The sequence below is a fragment of the Anarhichas minor genome, unplaced genomic scaffold (genome assembly GCF_050575085.1).
Source record: "Anarhichas minor isolate MPS153535 unplaced genomic scaffold, ASM5057508v1 ptg000028l, whole genome shotgun sequence".
In the NCBI taxonomy this organism is placed as follows: domain Eukaryota; kingdom Metazoa; phylum Chordata; class Actinopteri; order Perciformes; family Anarhichadidae; genus Anarhichas; species Anarhichas minor.
Window position 1 is genome coordinate 5,733,748 of NW_027466474.1, and position 19,400 is coordinate 5,753,147.

The 19,400-nt window shown below is 44.3% G+C and overlaps 1 protein-coding gene across 11 annotated transcripts in view; it reads left to right on the forward strand.

The window, feature by feature from the left end:
• Positions 1–19,342, forward strand: part of dlg3 (discs, large homolog 3 (Drosophila)) — a 71,353-nt gene extending 52,011 nt beyond the window's left edge. For 4 of the 11 annotated variants that reach the window (XM_076103284.1, XM_076103287.1, XM_076103288.1 and 1 more), the window contains 12 exons: positions 1,857–2,013; positions 2,688–2,790; positions 9,460–9,574; positions 11,711–11,887; positions 11,986–12,061; positions 13,432–13,477; positions 14,406–14,456; positions 14,554–14,655; positions 14,741–14,913; positions 15,139–15,248; positions 15,334–15,425; positions 16,145–19,342. In XM_076103284.1, coding sequence (XP_075959399.1) covers positions 1,857–2,013; positions 2,688–2,790; positions 9,460–9,574; positions 11,711–11,887; positions 11,986–12,061; positions 13,432–13,477; positions 14,406–14,456; positions 14,554–14,655; positions 14,741–14,913; positions 15,139–15,248; positions 15,334–15,425; positions 16,145–16,251 — 1,309 coding nt within the window. In that variant the 3' untranslated portion in view covers positions 16,252–19,342. Of the gene's footprint in view, positions 1–1,856; positions 2,014–2,687; positions 2,791–3,891; positions 4,344–9,459; positions 9,575–11,710; positions 11,888–11,985; positions 12,062–12,673; positions 12,777–13,431; positions 13,478–14,163; positions 14,206–14,405; positions 14,457–14,553; positions 14,656–14,740; positions 14,914–15,135; positions 15,249–15,333; positions 15,426–16,144 lie in introns of those variants that run through there. The other 7 variants (XM_076103281.1, XM_076103282.1, XM_076103285.1 and 4 more) reach the window with 6 other exon arrangements.
• The last annotated feature ends 58 nt before the right edge of the window (positions 19,343–19,400 follow it).

Consider the following 19,400-nt stretch of genomic DNA (forward strand, 5'->3'; position numbering starts at 1 on the left):
TTAGGGTTAAATGTTCAGTCTTGCCTTTCTGGTGATGATGATGAGGAGAGAGTGTTTGTGACAGCCCATAGAGGAGCTGCTTCCAATCACAGCACACATGGATAAGATAGGTGAACACTAAAATTGTGGCCCCTCTCTCAGTGGCGGGCCAGACAGGAAGAGAAGGGTCGATGTGCCATAGCCACAATGTTCACAGTCAACATCTCATCTTCCATGTCGCTGGTGAGGAGCCGGCCTGAGCGCACTGTTAGGAAATGCTCTCTCCGAAGCAAGCACCATTTCCGGATCCTAAGGTAACCATGGAGATCTGTGTGCCTCGTTCGAGATGGGATGAAAAGCTCAGGATGGAAAGCGAGGTTATTTTAAGCTTGACTTGTTGTTTTAGCATATTTCAAGGCATTTGCCACTTGTCTTTTTTTTATTTTAGCTTTTCATCTCTTTTACAAAAAAGATCTAAAAGGCTTTAGAAGAAAAGCAAGAATGTTTTAAGCTTTGTCAGTACGATCAGATTGAATCTGTCCCTGATTCTGCCTTGTAGAAACACTACTTGTTAGGAATCCTGCAGACCCAGACTCACTATGTTGCTTTTGATCTCATCTAGTGGTCTTACAAGATATCATCTGCATCTAAGTTCAGTTCATTTCAAATGAATACACTTTAACAGTCACTTCCTGAAGTCTTTCTGAAGGCACCGATTTACTATTTAGGACTTTCCGATGCTTTTAATTTCTTTTAGTGGAGTAATCAACGCTTTTTAGTTTTTTCAGTCAGTCATGGGTGATCATTCTGAAAGTCTGGAATGCTGCCTCGGCTGCCATCAATGGGAAAATGATCTTAACAGCAAGTTAGAGCGCAGCCACTAGGGATTAAGTCGGAATTGTTCCTGTACACTGTAGGCTGAGTACTGGAAGAGAAGACCACTAATGGGAACCATGCAGTGTTTTCTGTTAAAGAGTGGAAACTGTGTGTGTGTGTGTGTGTGTGTGTGTGTGTGTGTGTGTGTGTGTGTGTGTGTGTGTGTATGGCTACGTACGTGAGCGCACGTAGGTTTATGTGTGCATTTGTAAATAAAGTGTGCATGTGTTGGTGTGCGTGTTTGTGTAAGGCCAACGCTGGGCTTCCTAGAGGGTGTGTGTGTTTGCGCTCGTGTGAAGTGTGCGCTCAGAGGGCTTTTGCTGGACCAATGCAGCGGTTTGGCGTCTCTCGCATCTTAAAACTGAGGCAGTCTGAATAGCCCGCTGAAGGATGAGTTATAGTGGCTAAAGCTAAAGCAGAGTGGGTCTGTCGAGCAGGAGGTGGCTCATTGTGTCTGCGCACATTAATGCGAGTGGGTGTTTAAATGTGTACACGTGTGCACATTTCCATGAGATTGCCATGCAAAGCAGAAAGTTCTATAGCCAGCAGATGATATGCATTTGGATCCAATCATGTTGCTGCTTGTTTTTATTGCATTCATTGTATCTATTGCAAAACTCTTTGCCGTGTTGTCAATGTCATCCACATTATCTATGTTAGCATTGTGATTACTACATGATTACGACATGGTTAATCATTGTGTTTTACTGGTGAGTGGTCCTGTAGATTCATCATTTAAATGTTCTATTTAAAGCACTCACTTTTAAATATATGCAGAGTGTATCTACAAAAAGATCTGCAGTGCTACGGCTTGCAGCACTCGACATTTTGGGATCATACACAACAGAAGATGGCTGTTGCCTCTGTACACGACTCTCTTGGTGCTGTTCCTATTTTCGTTCTGGTCATATCACTCTCTCTCTCTCTCGCTCTCTCTCTGCCCATCTCTTCTCTGCTCTCTGTCCTGCCCTTCACCCTGACGCTGTCACTCTGTTTGGCAGGGAGCCGAGGAAGGTGTTGCTGCACAAGGGCTCCACAGGCCTGGGCTTCAACATCGTTGGCGGGGAGGATGGAGAAGGCATCTTCGTCTCCTTCATCCTGGCAGGAGGGCCGGCTGACCTGAGCGGCGAGCTGAGGAGGGGCGACCGGATTCTCTCGGTCAGTATCGCAACCTCAAGCTTTCTGTTTGCCCAAATCAACGACTGTAACACGTTTTACTAACTCAGAATGTCAGAATATGGACGATAGAATTAAGGTAGCCTAGTGTTTAGAACACCAGCAAACATTTGCCCTGCTGGAATGTCCTTGAGCATAACATTAAATCTATAACAACTCAGAGGGAGCTGAGCTGTGCTCCGCCAGACAAGAGCATTCTGTCAATCAATAAAGTATTCATTGAATTACATATTTATATCCCTTGACTTGTATTTCATAACTCTTAACCTTTTCAGCAAACCCAGTGTTGCTCTAAATATGTGTTTTATTTTAATACTGCGACACGTTCTATGAAAAACAAGTCATTCAAATTGTTCTAAGCGTGAATAAATGTTTTAACTGCAACATTGATTGTGTGTGATTGTGAGGGTTATTCAAAATGAGTGGTCTTAAGTTATATCATTTTCACACAAACCTATAATCTGGTCATATGTATTGAGGGCAGATCTTATCTCCACAGGCTGGAATCAAACCATCCAGCTTGAGGATAAGCTCTGCTCCATCCAGCTAGACTTGTTTCTTCTTCAGAACTACATAATTAGACAAGCGCCACACCTTTAGGATCTACACTGGGTTTTCTTGCTTAAAGGTTTTTTCGTCTGCCTGGTTTCATGCAGGTGAATGGAGTGAACCTGAGGAATGCCACACATGAGCAGGCGGCTGCAGCGCTGAAGAGAGCTGGACAGACTGTCACCATCATAGCTCAGTACAGGCCTGAAGGTGAGGCCATACTGTCTCATATCACTACATGGCATTGTGCCAAAATGGGTCTTGAAAGCAGTTTTGATGGGGGGTATTGGAAAAGGGTTGTCATCAAACAACCAAAAGTATTCTTGAGCCAGATTAGCCTGTTGGGTACAGATTGTTTTGCTATTTGGCCCCAACTGACCCCCATCTATTGCCATCTGTGCAACGTGGCCTCCAAGTTCCAACCTGTGCTTTTTTGCTTAAATAATACTTAATTTATTTTAGTTTGTGGTAATTTGATTAAACACAATTTTATTTGAAAGTGAACAATACAGATTCAATAATACAGATCCATTTTAAGATATGGCCACAAAATTACCAATTAATCAAATTACCAAAACCAACTACATATTTAAGGCAATGCAGCTCCATGCAACCTCACAGATTCCAGATAATAGTCTCGCACATAACACCCTGTAAAACCAGACATGTCTGTTTATACACTTCAGATTTTGTACGGATTAAACAAACAAGATAGCAAGCATTAAATTTAGAGGCGCTAGTAGGAAGATTGTTTTAGTCTGTGGACAGAGCCAGGCTAGCTGTTTCCAGTCATTGTGCTAAGCTAAGCTAAGCGGCTGCTGGATGGAGCTAGACTGGTAACAATTGATTGACATTGAGCAAATAAGCGCATCTCCCAAAATGTGTAACTACCGGTATTCCTTTAAAAGCAAGACATGGGCACCGTCAAATTGCATTGTGGGAAACGTAGTATCCAGTGCTTAGTTTATTGGCTCATGCCAGGCAATACATGTCAGTATATATCTGCCTCTGCTGCTTTTAATCAAGCCATTTGAAAAAAAGGAAGAAAAAAAAACCTTTAAGAAAAGGCGGCACTAAATCACAGGAATACCACTTAAATGTTGCAATGAAACATCAGATACACCTGGTTTTGGTGTTGGAAGCAAATGAGGGCATCGCTCCAGCACGGCTCCCTATAGGAAGTATTCCGGTTCAGGGGCGGCGCTTGTGTTAACATAGGTTAGCGGGCTGAAGTGTTATTCAGGTTCGGGGGCGGCGCTTGTGTTAGGTTAGCGGGCTGAAGTGTTATTCAGGTTCGGGGGCGGCGCTTGTGTTAGCATAGGTTAGCAGCATAGGTTAGCGGGCTGAAGCGTTGAGCCAAGGCGGCAAACGAGCCGCTGTTGTCCTTCCTGTTCAAACTCCCGAGCCGCGCTGTTCGCGGACACACAGAACCCGGACAGCAATGGGAAGAGGACACTAAAGCTGAACGTGCGAGCTACGACGCCAGACGAACGTTTAATAAGACTTCAAACGAAAGGTGGAAAACGGGAGGAAAAAAAACTTCCCAACTGTTATCTGTCTACCAGCTTGTGCGGATGGGGGATGGGCTCGACTACAACAGAAGAAGCCGCATGAACTCCCGAATGACTGGGTTGAAGAAACCGGCGAAATAATAGCCACGGTTTAACTTAATTGAGGTGGGGACGAGGAAGAAACGTTGACACACCGAAGCAGGAACGAGCCGTATGAGGTAACAGGTTCATTTTGACTGTTACTGTACCGAGGTAACGACAGTTTGTTGCTCTCTCTCTCTCTCTCTCTGGCTATAACCTGTAGTTTTAACGTTAACACCACTCCTGTAACGTTATAAGTGAGTTTACGGTCCTCTCTGATAAAGTTACGGTTGTCTTTTTAATCAGCCGTGACATGAAAGTGAGTTACCGTGAGATTCATGCGACAGCCTCACCCTACTGTACTCAATACGACAGCTTCTATGGGAACCTCCTGACATTACCTGGAATCCGCGATTTTATTACTTTATTTCACAATTGGATTTCCTCCCTGAGGCCAGTTTAAGTAGCTTTACGTTGTCAGTTATATGCAGCAGGGTGTATTAATTAAACAGTTATTTTACAGTTTTTATGTAACAAACCTTTGGGTGTGTTCACACAGGTGTTTGTCAACTTGGTGGTGGCGGTTTTAAACAGTGACTTCAGCTCTAACCATTTACATGTCACTAGACTTTGGACTCGTTGAATACAAGTCCATTTTAATGCTGACTAAAGCAGAATGTATGTGTTGGCTAGTGAGTAACTTAAACAGAGTTTATTTCACAAAAGGACACCACTCCTTCTTTGTGATAGTAAATTGTAGATCGGTTGTGCATTACAGCTACTGTGGCAGCTGCATTTCTTCCTCAGTGCTTTTGTAATTCTTCACATGTGTACTTGAGCATGCTGCAGTAGTGCTGTAACAACACTGGGAAGGATATTGTGAGCTTTAGATCTAGGCTGAGCTCTCAGGTCGGACTATGACAGGAATGTGAAGGGGCATAAGTTGTAGCATGCGCTCACTCTATATTCCGCTCCCTTTCAATACAACACAAGCCTTAAACGTCCAATAACTCTCCAAGGTCATTTGAAATTGAGGTTGAACAGGATCAGTGACTTGTCACTGGGCTAAAGTTAAGCTAAGATACAGGTTTAGAGGTTTAGATCAAAATTGACAGAATGGCGGTATGCATTTTCCTTCTGCTACAGAATACGGATTATAATGCTTCATTCTTGTGAGTCCATGTTGTCTTGCATGCCAGACCAATCAGGCAGCATCCTGAAAAATGATGTGGTTCGCTGAAGGGAATCTTTTGTTTTCTGTACTAAATCATGCTTTCAGCTCTGCGCCCCCTTTGTAACGCAGTGAAGGACACTTATCTGTCTGTGTACAATGCTTAACTCCTCAAAACACCCGAGCCGAGCGCTGGCAAATGATTGACTTCCTGCATCTCCACCGGTGACCTGAGATCTGTCGCCAGTAATTCTGCTGGCATCCTAAAGCGGTGTGTGACATGTCGTTCGTTTGAGTTCGGAGCAGGAGGAACCCCCCAGTGAGATGTACAAGGGACAGTCAGTCAGGGGGAGGAAGCGGAGGGTGAATGCTGGTTTATGCAGGGCAAACTGCCTGCAGAGTATTCTCAGGGGCCGGGGCCCGGGCGTCTAAAGATCTCTGATGGAAGGCCAGCGCTGAAGACGACAAGAAGCCCCAACAGAGCTCACAGGCTGCAGCAGGAGGCCGCCCTGACTCTCAGTGGCTTACTGGAGCATCACCAAGTCTTTAACTCTCATTCAGCTTGAAGGAATGGAAGTGAGGGCTGTATATCCAAACACTGCCTTGCCTCACTGTCAAGCAGTGCAATTACACAAACATCTTTGCATGTAGGAAATGGGAGGAGATCCGTGGAGGAAATGTTAAAACTCGATGGTCCCTCAGCAAACTCACACCAGTCTGCTTTACAGAAATAGTTAAGCCAGGGTCTACATGTTCCTCCTGCAGTATATTATTGGGGAGGGGGGAGGGGGTGTGTGTGTGTGTGTGTGTGTGTGTGTGTCTGCCTGCACTGGCTCGACTATCCCCGAGAACATAACGCACTCTCACATTACAAGTACATGCCTGCTGTGTTGCATAACTGGATCAAAAGAGAAGCGACCGCCCCCCAAAATAAAAAGGCTGTACGACTAATGAGGACACGCAGTGGGAGTGAGTGATACAGAATAGTCCCAGTTTCTATTAGCCGTCTTTTCTTCCTGTGGGTCACTCCTAAAAATACAGGCTAGCTCTTGTGTATTTAGTGCTTTAAGGGACAAAGTTGTGTTGTGGAATATTTCTATGACTAGTCGGGAGAAGAGTATAAAGGTTTTTTAGTCAATATCAAATGAACAGATTCTTGATGAATGATCAAAGTGTGTAAAGTCAATTTATTGCGTTGCAAGCAAGGAGAGCAGTTTCACAGATACGTATTGCAGTAACCTGTGAGAGTGCCCCCAAGAATCATCTCCGTACATTCTTATTTATACCTTTACAAACAAAGGAGACAGTGAGAAGAAGGGGGGGACATGTGGGGGACAAGTCATACGTGTGCATCAGTGTCTGGTACATGTCCTCTTCATTACAGGAAAGCGCCTCATTCTCTGCCGCTGCCCTATATGGCTTGCATGTTTCTCGTCTTATGCTATTGCCCTATATGGAATGTTTTATGTCACAGCGGGCACTTTCCTCTTACAGAGTCTATGCAGAGAACATGTTAAAACATATTTTACCGTTACAGTTGTAACGTTAACAATTGTGGACTCCCGTTCCCCTGTATTTCAGCGGTTTGCTTGTGAGTAGTGATGTTGATGAATAGGTGATGTTGGGTTGATCCATATAAAGACTCGGATTAGTCAAGAATGTAATTGCAAATATGGCCGATTCCTAACCAGGTAGATATTATTGTCTTCGTATAACAATCTGTAACACTTGCTGTAAGTGTCATCAGATAATTTGGCTTATTTCTACTTTAAATGAGCCTTGTCTGCTGTATGTTACAGCCCTAATCGTTGATACAAGAATGGCTCATCCAATACATGTTCTATTCAATACCACTTGTGCAGGATTATGTTTCTACTCTTAACAGTTTTGTTCAGACATTTGTTAAATAACGGCAGGCAGAGTGGGAGCAGCAATTTGGATTGATGGCACTATTTTTTTTTTGTTGGTTATTTTTATTTTATGACTCTAATAGTTTTCAGGTGTTTATGTAATTTTTTGTGACTTTTAACAGCACTTGGTTCGGGAAATTGCTTAAGTTTGCCTCCCTACCTGTGAGCGATTTGAGGACTAAATGCTGCTGTTACAGTTGTGACTTGGATTTGTATCAGTTCAGGCTCATGTATGAAAAGATTTGTTTTCATTACTGTTACTCCGTGTGCTTGATGTTTGAGACGAGACAAACAGTCAATGCAGAACTTAGGTTTCAGTGTAATGTTTTGATCTCCTGTGGCTCTGCTGTGATACTCGTTCTCCAGCATCACAGTGATTTCTGTTTGAGTACTAGGAGTATCCTTCCTTTTCTGTGTAACAGGTGTTAACTTCCTTTACTGTTCCATGCAAGTGTAAGTGCTGCAGATACATCAGAGACCGATTGGTGTGTTTCCCTACTCTAGTTACACAGACAGTGTGGTCTATTGCACATAGACGATTGTGTTGCAGCAATGCATGTATGCTGATGTCACAAACAACGAGGCGCGGTAGCAATTTATGGTTTCGCTTATGGTTCCCACCCTAACTCCCAACAGAGGCCGGTGGTAGTTCAGGGCGCCTTCCGCTCCTCTTGAACGTGTCAGATGAATCATTTGGACGTTAAGAATGTGAATAAGCAAAGTGTTTAGCTCTTCCACCTGCGCTGCTTATAAGTGCTACATCAGCGGTTCAGCTCCCAGCCGGCCCTTCAGGTCGGTGTTATTGTGAATGCATTAAGACGGCTCTCTCTACTTAGCTGCTCTTTATATTGTCCCTAAAACCCCTCCTCTCCACGCTGCCATTCTCTCATGTCTACCGTGCCTGAGAGCCAAGTGGACTTGTCTGAATGGCTGTTTTCCGCTTGTGCTCGGAGTGCTTGTACGTTGCTGGTGGTTACAGGCAGTCAGGTGGTGTCTGGTTACCTCACCTTGCAGCGTCACCCTGTTGTATTGTTAACCCTTTGAGCAGAGACCAGGGTGGAGAGCTGGCGCTGGGCCCGGGGCAGGATGTGTGTTTGCTTTGAATCCTTTTAGGTTTCGGCAGGTGGTCGGAGTTCAGCGACCTGGAGATTGTTGTTGCACCTGTTCAGAATTTTTTTTCCGGGGAGTTTGGACCGTCTTCTGCTAAACCAGCATTGTAGGCATGGGCGTTTTTGTTTTTCAAGGCTACTTGTAGGCTTTGTTCGACCGAATCTGGACCTTGATCTCTGGTTGTTCACGTTACAGGAAGTGTTGCCAGCTATGGATGATTAAGCTGTAAGGTAGGAGTCCACCCCTGAAGGCATGGCAGTAAAGGAGATATGTGAAATGAATGTGAACTGGTTCTTTTTATAGGCTAATTATGATCAAGACATAGATATATTGTGTCACTCGAATAATAGGGTACGGCATTAGGTGCCATTAAGGTGATTCTGGTTTTTCATATACACTTTAATTTTAACTGCGATTCATTTCCTTTCATCGGCAGTATAAATCACGTTTTAATATTCAGATATATGACAATGTTGGTCGCTCACACGGCTGCTTTTATGTTGTCCCATCGCCTCCTTTTGTTTGATCACATGAGCGACCTAGTCTACTTGTTTTTCTAGCTGCATCTGCCGGTCTGTTTATCTAACCGTGTGCCGCGTGGTGCGGTAGCCTACCTTGTTCCAGCAGTCTGGGCACAGCAGGCTAATGAGAGCATTCTTAATGAGGAGGTCCAGGTGGATTCATATATCATCCCTGTGCTCCAGAGCAGCAACTGGATTTATACACCTATGACAAATGGTCATGCATTTGAGATTGTTGGGAGGCCTTCCCTTTTTTTTTTTTTGACCACCCTAAAGAGCCAATGTTGAACTTAATTAATCTGTGTAATTAATGACCTGACATGAGACATTACTGGATGTGTAAGGCAGATCTGTGATAAACCATCTGTTCCTGGGGGTCATTAATCAGCCTAAGGATTCGCTGAACCTTTTCCCTCCATTCACTGCAGCGCCAACAGTTTTCCAGTGAAATAAGAGAGCCGGGCCCAACGCTCTTTTAGCCTCTTTTTACTAGACGACGTTCAGTACCACCTTCACCTTGGGTGTATCAACTTATTATTGACACGGTGTGTTTTTGTTTGTTCCCTCCAATGCAGAGTATAGTCGCTTTGAGTCCAAGATCCACGACCTGAGGGAGCAGATGATGAACAGCAGCATGAGCTCAGGATCAGGCTCCCTGCGCACCAGTGAGAAACGCTCCCTCTATGTCAGGTAAAGCTGCAGCACACACACCAACACACACACACACGCGCGGCGACGCTTGCACTCACGACGTGATATTGTAAGATCTGGAGTCAAAATAGCTACTCTTGCATAATGAACTCTATGAACTTCTACCTGCCTGTGGGGGAGAACAAAGCCTGAAAGCACGTGTTGTCAAAAAGCAGCCCCACTGTCGAGTTCAGCAGCGTGACGTATAGATGGCGAAAAATACGATTCTTCACACTGAGCTTTTTGTAGGGTAGCATAAAATTCAGGGCTTTGGGTTGATACAATTCATCCCCATCGTAAGTTGATGGACGGGCAACCCCCGTTGTTGTTTTGATGCCACACATGACATTTACTCTACTTTGCGTAATGCAGATCGACAGCGGGGCTTGTCGAAGTGACCTGTGTTATGACACTTTGGGCCGGTCGCCAATCTGGATGGAGGCTCGTTTAGGAATTAAAACGGGAGACATCGCTCTGCTCACATAAAAGCAGCGAGTCCCAAAGGGCTTACAAGGGTCAAGGTGAAAGGACCGTGTGTGATGTAACTCCACAGTCCAAGTACTTCACCCGATTTCTGCTGAAGCACTAATGCGCTTCACTTAACCTAAGCCTAATAGCTACATTACTAGATTGATTTAGGCTAAGTTCAAACAGCAATGGACCTTACTCGGATGTATCAAAAGTATATACTGTAGGTGTTATCTCATTGGACCCTCGCTATAGAGGGAGGAGTGTTAACCATCTGACTCATGCCTCTCTTATAGACGGCCTCCTAGGAGGCATGTAGAGCCTAGCCTGCTCTTGTGCAGGTGACTAAGCCCACAGATATGTTGGAAAAGCTGTCTAGCTAGCCGACTGATGCAGGGGCCGCCATGTCCTCTCAGCCCAGCCTCGGGAATGTGGAGGCGTTGAACATCTACGGTGTTCTCAAAAAAAAAAAAGAAACAAAAGAAAACAGTGTCGCATGTGCTTCCACTCTCTCTGAAACGCTCTGTAAGTGTGTCAATGTGCTGTAAAAGGGTTAAGGTTAGGAATCTTGTTAGGCCTGTCACAATAATGACGTTATCAACTTAACGTACGATATATCGATGTGGCCTCTGCCATTTTTGCTGACCTTGATATTGCCCGTTGTGTTTACATGCTTGTTTATTTACATAAGTGTCCCCACCGTTTTAGCCAACATGATGCTAGCATAAACAGCAGGGTTTTCACTGACATTATGCGCAGACATGCAGGATTTTTGTTAACCGAGCCAGATTGTGTATTTTGATAATTATTTTAGTTGTGTGGTTTTATTTTATTGACCTTTTTTTTTAATTTACTTACAATATTTAAATAATTTTCACATTCAAATTCCAATCTCTGGATATACTTGAGAGCTAAACGTTCATTGCTCTTTGAAAGGGTGTACTTGCATTATCATGCTTTTATATTATCATCGTATCAGTGGCATAAAATGCACTTAAAATGACAATAATATTGTTTATGGTAATTATTTTTGGGACAGTTTATCTTCCCACTAAAGTAGTTCTGGTCTAGGTTACAGGTCTAGCATTAGTTTCCCTGTGAAGCGCAGCAGCAGATAAGCTTCCACTGGATTGCATCGTGAATGTGTCAGTTGTTAAACATGCTTTCACCTTGATACTGGACCATTGTTTATACCCTGTAGATGTACTGTAAGCTTGTGGGTTAAGTAAACTAAAATGACTTTTAGAAATGACTGGGTTTACCTGTCTGACAAGATAGTGACGCACTCAGGCAGACAATAAACACTGAATGTCTGTGGTGGAAAGTATTTGACTACAGCAGTGGGTATTGATGAATGGCGTGCTTTAGTTTACGTGTTGTAGGTGAGGGACCTTGCTCTCCACCATGGGGGGTTTTATTGTAACACACACAATACGACTGGTTTTTATAGTGTCATCTTATTGTCAACCTATTGTTGAGTCAAGTCGCAGCCCAAATGCAAGCAATGTGAAATAATTAAAGTCACAACTGATAAAGTGATGCAGGAAATTCAAAGCTGCCATTTTGTGCCAAGCGTGGAGCAGATTAATTTTGGTCAATCTGGAATCTCTTCACGCAAATTCCAGATAAAAGGAAGGAAGTTGTAACTCCAGCCTTTTGTTTTTCCAGAGCTCTGTTTGACTATGATCGAACGAGGGACAGCTGCCTGCCCAGCCAAGGCCTGAGCTTCTCTTATGGGGACATCCTCCACGTCATCAATGCTTCTGATGACGAGTGGTGGCAGGCGAGACTGGTCACGCCACACGGAGAGAGCGAGCAGATCGGGGTCATTCCGAGCAAGAAAAGGTACACTCGCCCTGCTAATGCCAGACCGAGCTAATGCGACTTGCTACCATTCAGGCCCATTCTAATCCTATTCCCCCCTTTTTTCCCCCTGCCCCCAGAGTGGAGAAGAAAGAGCGAGCCAGGTTAAAAACAGTCAAGTTCCACGCCAGGACCGGCATGATTGAGTCCAACAGGGTAAGTGTAGAGGGCCAGCTGCTGCCTGCCCTGCTGCCAGAGAGGCTGTCTTCAGAGCTGCTGCTGGGCTCCCAGGGAGATGGCCTACTTCCCCCCCGAGTGTGGGAAAGAGACCAGCACCTGCTCACTGAAGCGGGCACAAAAAAAAACGCTCGTATTACTGTATAGATTACACAGAAGCTCCGTAACCTCCGCAGCTCATGCACTCAGGGATATTAAGAAATGTGCACTTAGAAAATGTCTGCACGTTTTTGTCAGAGGCTGATCCGTCGGAAGTAATTTGCAGAAGTATAAATCAGTTTGAATGTTGTCTGTATCGTCTGTAATGCAAGCAGATTGAGTTTAATGAAAACGGGACATGTTTAAGTTGGTAAACAGAAGCCTGTTTCCTTCACATTGATGTGCCATTCATTTTCACCCATTACCTGCTTCTCATTTTCATTATTTTGACGTGGATTGTGTGTTTACATCTCATTTGTTTCTTTTGCATGGGTGTCGAGTACCCTCATTGAAACCCATTCTGTTTTTGTTTTCACCCTCTCGTTGCCCCTCCCCCCCCCCCCCCCCCCCCCCCCCCCCCCCCCCCCCCCTTCTCACCCACACATCGACAAGCAGCCAGTCAAAGTAAAGCGCAAAAAAAGCTTCAACCTCTCGCGCAAGTTCCCGTTTTACAAGAGCAAGGAGAATATTGTGCAGGAGTTGGGGGAGTCTGAACGTGAGTACCAGCTGTGTGATCGAGGGGGGGGGGGGGGGGGGGGGTTGTTTTTTTTCGTCCTATCCCCTTCATGCTTCAGTTCTGTCTCTCAACTTTCATCTCTCCGCTCACCTCCAGGGATGGTTTGTGTGTGACGGCACCAACTCTCATCCCTTTCTCACCGTCCCAGAGAGACGCCCCACATGCAGAGCCGGCATCAGGCTGCAGATGTGGGGGGGGCCTCTCTGGTGTGTCCGTGCATCTGTCTCTGGGCACCAGAGGAGTGTGTGCTGCCAGCTGTGTGTGTGTGTGCACGGGGGGGGCTTGGCTACATTAACACACCGGCCTTCTAACACCATGCGATGCTACTCCTTGTATGAGTCCTGATCAATTCTCCAGTCAGTCACTGACCCACAACAAGAATCTCATTAACTGGACTGAAGCTTTAACACTTTAACAGGACAAAATCCCGTTTTAATGGGATTGGGCTTGTGTAATTGAAAGAGCGTGGCTTACTATGAACAAAGTGGGGCTCAGGCTTAATGAGCACAACGCCATGTGTCAGTGGGCACCACACAGCACTCCTCTCCCTCTCCGCCCCAGCTCTCACTAACCTCTTCTTCTTCCTGTCTGCTCTCTTCTCTTGGTTTCTGCTCTCACCTGTCGGGACACCTAGGACTTCCCAGGGTTAAGCGATGACTTTTATGGATCAAAGAGTTTGAGTAAGTGTGTGGTTGTACTGTGTCAAGCAACTGTCCCCTGAGCTCAGAGAGAAAATGCTTTGTCACTGCAGACCCAGCTGGGAATGCTAAACCACACACATTTAGTTTAGAGTGACACACACGCATGCCTACTCAGATTCACAGTACATATAAAATATGCATTCCCAAGGGAGGCTGAGTGAGCGTTTACACTTATTCTGAATGTCTCACGGGGTCTTTTACGACAAATGTTTATCAGGGTTTTGTCAGATAAGGTCACTTGGAGCTGGAATATATCTGTCACCAGAGCGGAGTGTTGGTTGGAAACACTTTTTCCCTCCAGTTCCCCCGAGTCAGCCGGCTCCTGCCTCCCTCCTGTGGACGGCGCAACGCCTTTGTATGTTTTCTTTGCCGTTTCCCTGATATGAGATCTGCTGCCACAGGCACAGATCTAGCAATAGGAAACATTGGCCAGGGATTTCGGGTCATTTGGGATATTGTCACAGGAAACACTTAATTTCCTATTGCTCACCCCTAAAACCACTTCCCCAATATTGCGAGAGCATGGCTACAATACTTCTCCTTTCTTTATCCTCTTTTTTTTTTTTTTTTTTTTTTTTTTTTTTTTGCCTAGATGTTGAGAAACAGGGATCTTCTTTCTAAGGCTTGTTTTAAATGATCTGTAACTCGCTCTTGTGCTTTTGCAGAATGCCTGACATCCAACACAAGTGACAGTGAAAGCAGTTCGAGTGAGTCACCTTAATTCCTCCTGGTTTGTTTTACACTGCCCACATAGACGAATGACTAACATGGCGGATGTTCTTCGATTTACCTGTGAAATGACTGTAAATGAATATTCCTCTTGGTGTTTTGTCAGCCATGACGCCTCTTTTTGTATTTCTTTAAATGAGATGTAAGCTTTGTGACGATGGTGCTTTTGTTGTTGCAGAGGGACAGGAGGACACTATTCTTTCCTATGAGCCAGTCATTCGACAGGAAAGTGAGTGAATCACTTCGACACAATTGAAGAAAAAAGTCAAACTATACGTTGTAAGTTTCTCAATGCATCCTCACCCCCACCTTCATCTCCAATGCAGTCCACTACACACGGCCTGTGATCATACTGGGCCCAATGAAGGACAGAGTAAACGATGACCTCATCTCCGAGTTCCCACACAAGTTCGGCTCCTGTGTACCCCGTGAGTTCACAGCGACCAACAGATCCAGACGGTCCGACTACACATAACGGCAGTGATGAGAATAGATTTGTTTCTCTCCCTGCAGACACGACTCGTCCGAGGCGAGAGAACGAGATGGACGGCCAGGACTACCACTTTGTGGGCTCGCGAGAGCAAATGGAGAAAGACATTCAGGATAATAAGTTCATTGAGGCCGGCCAGTTCAATGAGAACCTCTACGGGACGAGCATCTTGTCTGTCAGAACTGTGGCTGAGCGGGTAGGCTTGTGTTTCTCTGTACGAGTCTCTGGGTTCGGTGTGTTTAAGGTGGAACCGGAGGCATGGTGGGTTTCCTGCTAAACCTGAAAGCAGACGTGTTAATTATTAGTTTGCAGCGGTCCTCTTTGAAGCATTACAAGAACCAAAATCAATCCGTCATGAATACGTGGCTTACTTGTGTACAAAAATCTAAAAGTGTCTGGTGTTGTCTCAACCTTCCAGCAGGGGAAGCACTGCATTCTGGACGTGTCGGGGAACGCCATAAAACGACTGCAGCAAGCACAACTTTATCCGATCGCCATCTTTATTAAACCAAAATCCATTGAAGCCCTAATGTAAGTTTGAGCTCTTCTTTACGTACTGCCGTTAAGAATGTCGGTGTGTCTGCGGTACTAATCACAGCTGCTCGTCTTTTTTCAGGGAAATGAATAAGAGGCAGACGTACGAGCAGGCCAATAAAGTCTTTGACAAGGCAGTCAAGCTGGAGCAAGACTTTGGAGAGTTTTTCACAGGTTGGTCTCGCCGCCCTTAAAAGATGAACAACACAAAGATATTCAGTTTACTGCTGATCACACAAGACGTGCAGTAAAACCTCCCAACAGAGAAGCCGAAACTAGATATTTAAACATTATTTAAAACAAATGGCTAATTTATCAAATACCCTAATTAATAGACTAATCTTTTCAACTCTAATGGATTTGTTTTTTAATTTGTAAATCAATTATTTACTTGCTCACAAGAGGAAACATTGAAGTGAAGATGACGGCACCGGTAGTGAATAGTATTTCACTTTTTGTAGAAAAAGTTATTTGATAAGAGACGGATATAATCATCCAAAATTCACGTGTTAATGTAACGAAATATTCTTTAATCAATAACTGTTTGCTCTCTAGCCTGCCTGCCGCTCGTAAAGGGAGTGACGAGTAATATTCATTAAAGAAAGTTGATTTAATAAAAACTAAATCTGATGAATCACTTCATACATATTGAGAACTTTGAAGCTTTGAATGTAGAAAAATACATTTGATGCAGCTCTATTTGTAAAGAAAAAACACCAATTGACAAATCGCCACATTTGCATTGCAAATATTTTGCTTTTTTTTTTTTTTTTGCTTTTGCTGAAATGCTGAATTGATAATCTGAATTGTTGCAGATGAATGATCTCCTGACTTGTTGATAAGTGGACCTGGTGTTTCCGATGTGACCGACCTGTTTGTGTTTGTGTCTCCAGCTATCGTACAGGGCGACTCACTAGAGGAGATCTACAACAAAATCAAGCTAATCATCGAGGAGCAGTCCGGTCCCTACATCTGGATCCCGTCCTCAGAGAAGCTCTGAGCTCCCTGCCCCCCCCCCCTCCCCCACTCCTCTGAGCTCCCCTCCTGCCTCCCAGAGACCCCCCCCCAAGCCCAAATAGCCCCTCCTCCTCCTCACTTCCTTTTTGCAGATATGTTTCATATCAAGTTTTAGTGTCATCATTATGTTACTCTCTAAATGAAAAAGAAGTCTTATCACCATTACTGTGACTGTGCACACCCCCTGCATGAGTTTCTCAACAAATCCATTCAAGACTGGAAACGCCATTCCAAAGGAGTTTGTCAAATGAAAACAAAAAGGGAAAAAGGAAATAAATCCTTTTTGTGAACTGGGACTGACTGAAGATCAGAGTGTTACAGAAATGAGGAAAGAGGAGTTGGGATTCAAGACGACGTTGCAGGGAAAACAGAGACCAATCGTACCAAGTTGGAACACTTTGTAAATGTTCATCAAATCACATTTGAAAAGACGTGCAAGATGAGAAGTGAAGACCACTTAAGGTTTGTTTTTCTTTTTCTAAAAAAGACTGGATGAAATGGAGCCCTGCTGATGGTGTTGTTCAAGGAGTCGTCTCTCTTGTTTATAAAGACTGAGGAAATTAGTGGAGCCTACAAACTGGTGATCTATTTATCTCCAACCAGTCGTCTGTGCTGCAGCTGATAAAGACATCTCGGGAGGCAGATCAAGAGGAGGAAACACGTTGTGAATCTCTACATTTATATTATGAAATCACAAGATAAATGATAAAATCCCACTGAGATTTTACTACATATTAAAAACTACACATTTTACACTTCACTAGAATTGTCAATTTGGAGGGCTGTTGGATTTCTTTTCTTCTTCTTTCTTTGTGGGATTATTTGCTTGTGGTTTTTAGCTGCTCTGTGTAAAGGATGGAGGTAGAGAAGTGTAACTGGGCTCTCTGCAAAACACCAAACTGCCTTACATCAAATACAAATTCTGTTTTGTGACTACCTGTTGTCTGTGAGGGAGGCTGCACACAATTCACACCGAAAAAGAGAGGGAATGCTCTCATCTTACTTATTTTATTTTTTTTTGTGTGTGTCCTCCAACTGCCAGGAGGCCTGACTTGAGTGCAATAGTTAAAACAAAGTCTCACCTCTGCAATAGATCAAATACAGTCTCACCCCCCCCCCCCCCCCACCCCGCATTTCCACCTTCCTTCCTATTTAATAATTAACAATTGGCCATTGGATTAGAATTTGGACAGCCAGAGCCTCCTAACTCCTGTTGAGCAGCAGGCCGCCCTCTTACACTCTCTGCCTTCTGAGGATTCTCTCTTCTGATTGAATGGTCACATGGTACTGTCCTATCTGCCGCCATGACGGTGGCCTTAAAACGGGTAGAACAAGACAATAATTGTATTGGATGTCCTAACAATTAAAGAGTAAATTTAACCTGTTTTGGATTGTCCCCTCCCCCCCACCCTGTCCCCCTACCAAAAATATCACTAAAAGTTGGGTTTGATTAAAAACCTACATGCTCTGTGCATCTATACACGTATGAATTCTTAATGAATCTGTTGTTGATGAACCACTGTGTGAGCTAGACCGGCTCAGGAATATTTTAACGTACAGATACCATTTCCCTTGCGACTGAACGGCCATGTGTGTGTCTGTGTGTGTGGGTGGGGCGATGACGGAGCTCGTGAAATGTAAACCAACAAGTACTGGTAGTGCAGTCGCGTAGTTTAAAGGCGTTTTTCAGCTTAACGGTGTAACCAGGCTGTATTATGTGTCCCCTCTTCTCCGTGAGGTATGGCCGGTGTGGCATCGACCCTCCCATGCGGATCTGGGCACTGTATGTTAATGTCTGCATGTGAGAGCGCACGTCTGAAGAAGGAATACTGTGCCCCCCCTCCCCTGGTCCTGTGAACGTTCTTGCTTTTCCTCCTCAGCTTTTTGACGAGTACAAAGGATTTTTATTATTTTTTTTCTCTGAGAGCCAGACCCAACAGGAAGTGGTAACCTAGACCTCTGGGTCCCCCTCCCCCCTTCCTGCTCTCGCCCACCCCACAGAGCACCTGTACCTGCAGGCATTTTCTGAACAGGTGTGCCCACCTGCCAGGCACCACTGCTAAACCAGCTGTCATTACCTGTGTCAAAAACCAAGAGTTCAGGGAATAACCGAAGGGAACAGAGCCATTAATAAACTGCTTGCAGACTGTTTCAAAGGGTGTGGTAGCTGTACAATGTAAATAAGCCCCCAGCAGATCGCCCTCACCTGTGCTTCATGCATGTATGAATCAAAACTGAAACAAACATGTTTTATAGACCACAAATGTCAGGTAAGTAAAGTTTGAGCTACTCTTGAGATATAATTTCCATACAAATGTGCTGTATCGTTGGTATTTCTCTTCAAAATGCCTATTGGAAAACTTTAGTCAGTTTGGGAATTCAATTCCCTTCAAGTAGGGCCTGTCTACATGTGATTTCTTGTGGAACGTGTCTGGGTGTATAGATTTAACAAAAAATATATATATATATATATATATTGTAAAATAATTAAAGAGATGCAGGCAGAAAACTACACTATCACAGAAACCAGGAGCATTGATCAATACATCATTAGAAGTTTAGAATTGGTCCTCTCTGGTGTTTAGTTGAAATCCAGCTGACTGTTAACAATGTGTGTGGTACTCATACCTCAGTCAGCCATATCAAAGCCCAAAGAACTTGATTTCATTTTACTCTTTCCATTGAGGTCGTGGTATATAACCAGATGGAACCTGAATGCCTCTGTGTGTGTGTATAATTGATGAGGGTCTTTGTTCTGATGAGAGAAATGATGACATACATGCTTTTATTTTTTGGGTGGGTGGGTGGGGGGGGTCGGGGTTCTTGTTTGTACTTTTGGGTGATGTTTATGTTCTAGCACATCTGTGCAGTAAGTGCTTGCAAACATGAACCCTTTGATTGTACAGTAGTTTCCTTCCTGTCACTGCAGGTGGTACAGCCTATCGGGACACTCGGCCTCATGGTCTTCCTTGTCCTAGTCATGAGGGAACACAGTCCTGCAACTTTTGTTTGGGTTTTATTTTGGGACTTGACAAGAGTTTATTTGTTTGGAAATAAAATATGTGACTCAGTTATGATTTTGATCTGCTTGTCATTGCGCTTAAAACAACTCGGTGGCTTTGAAAATAATTG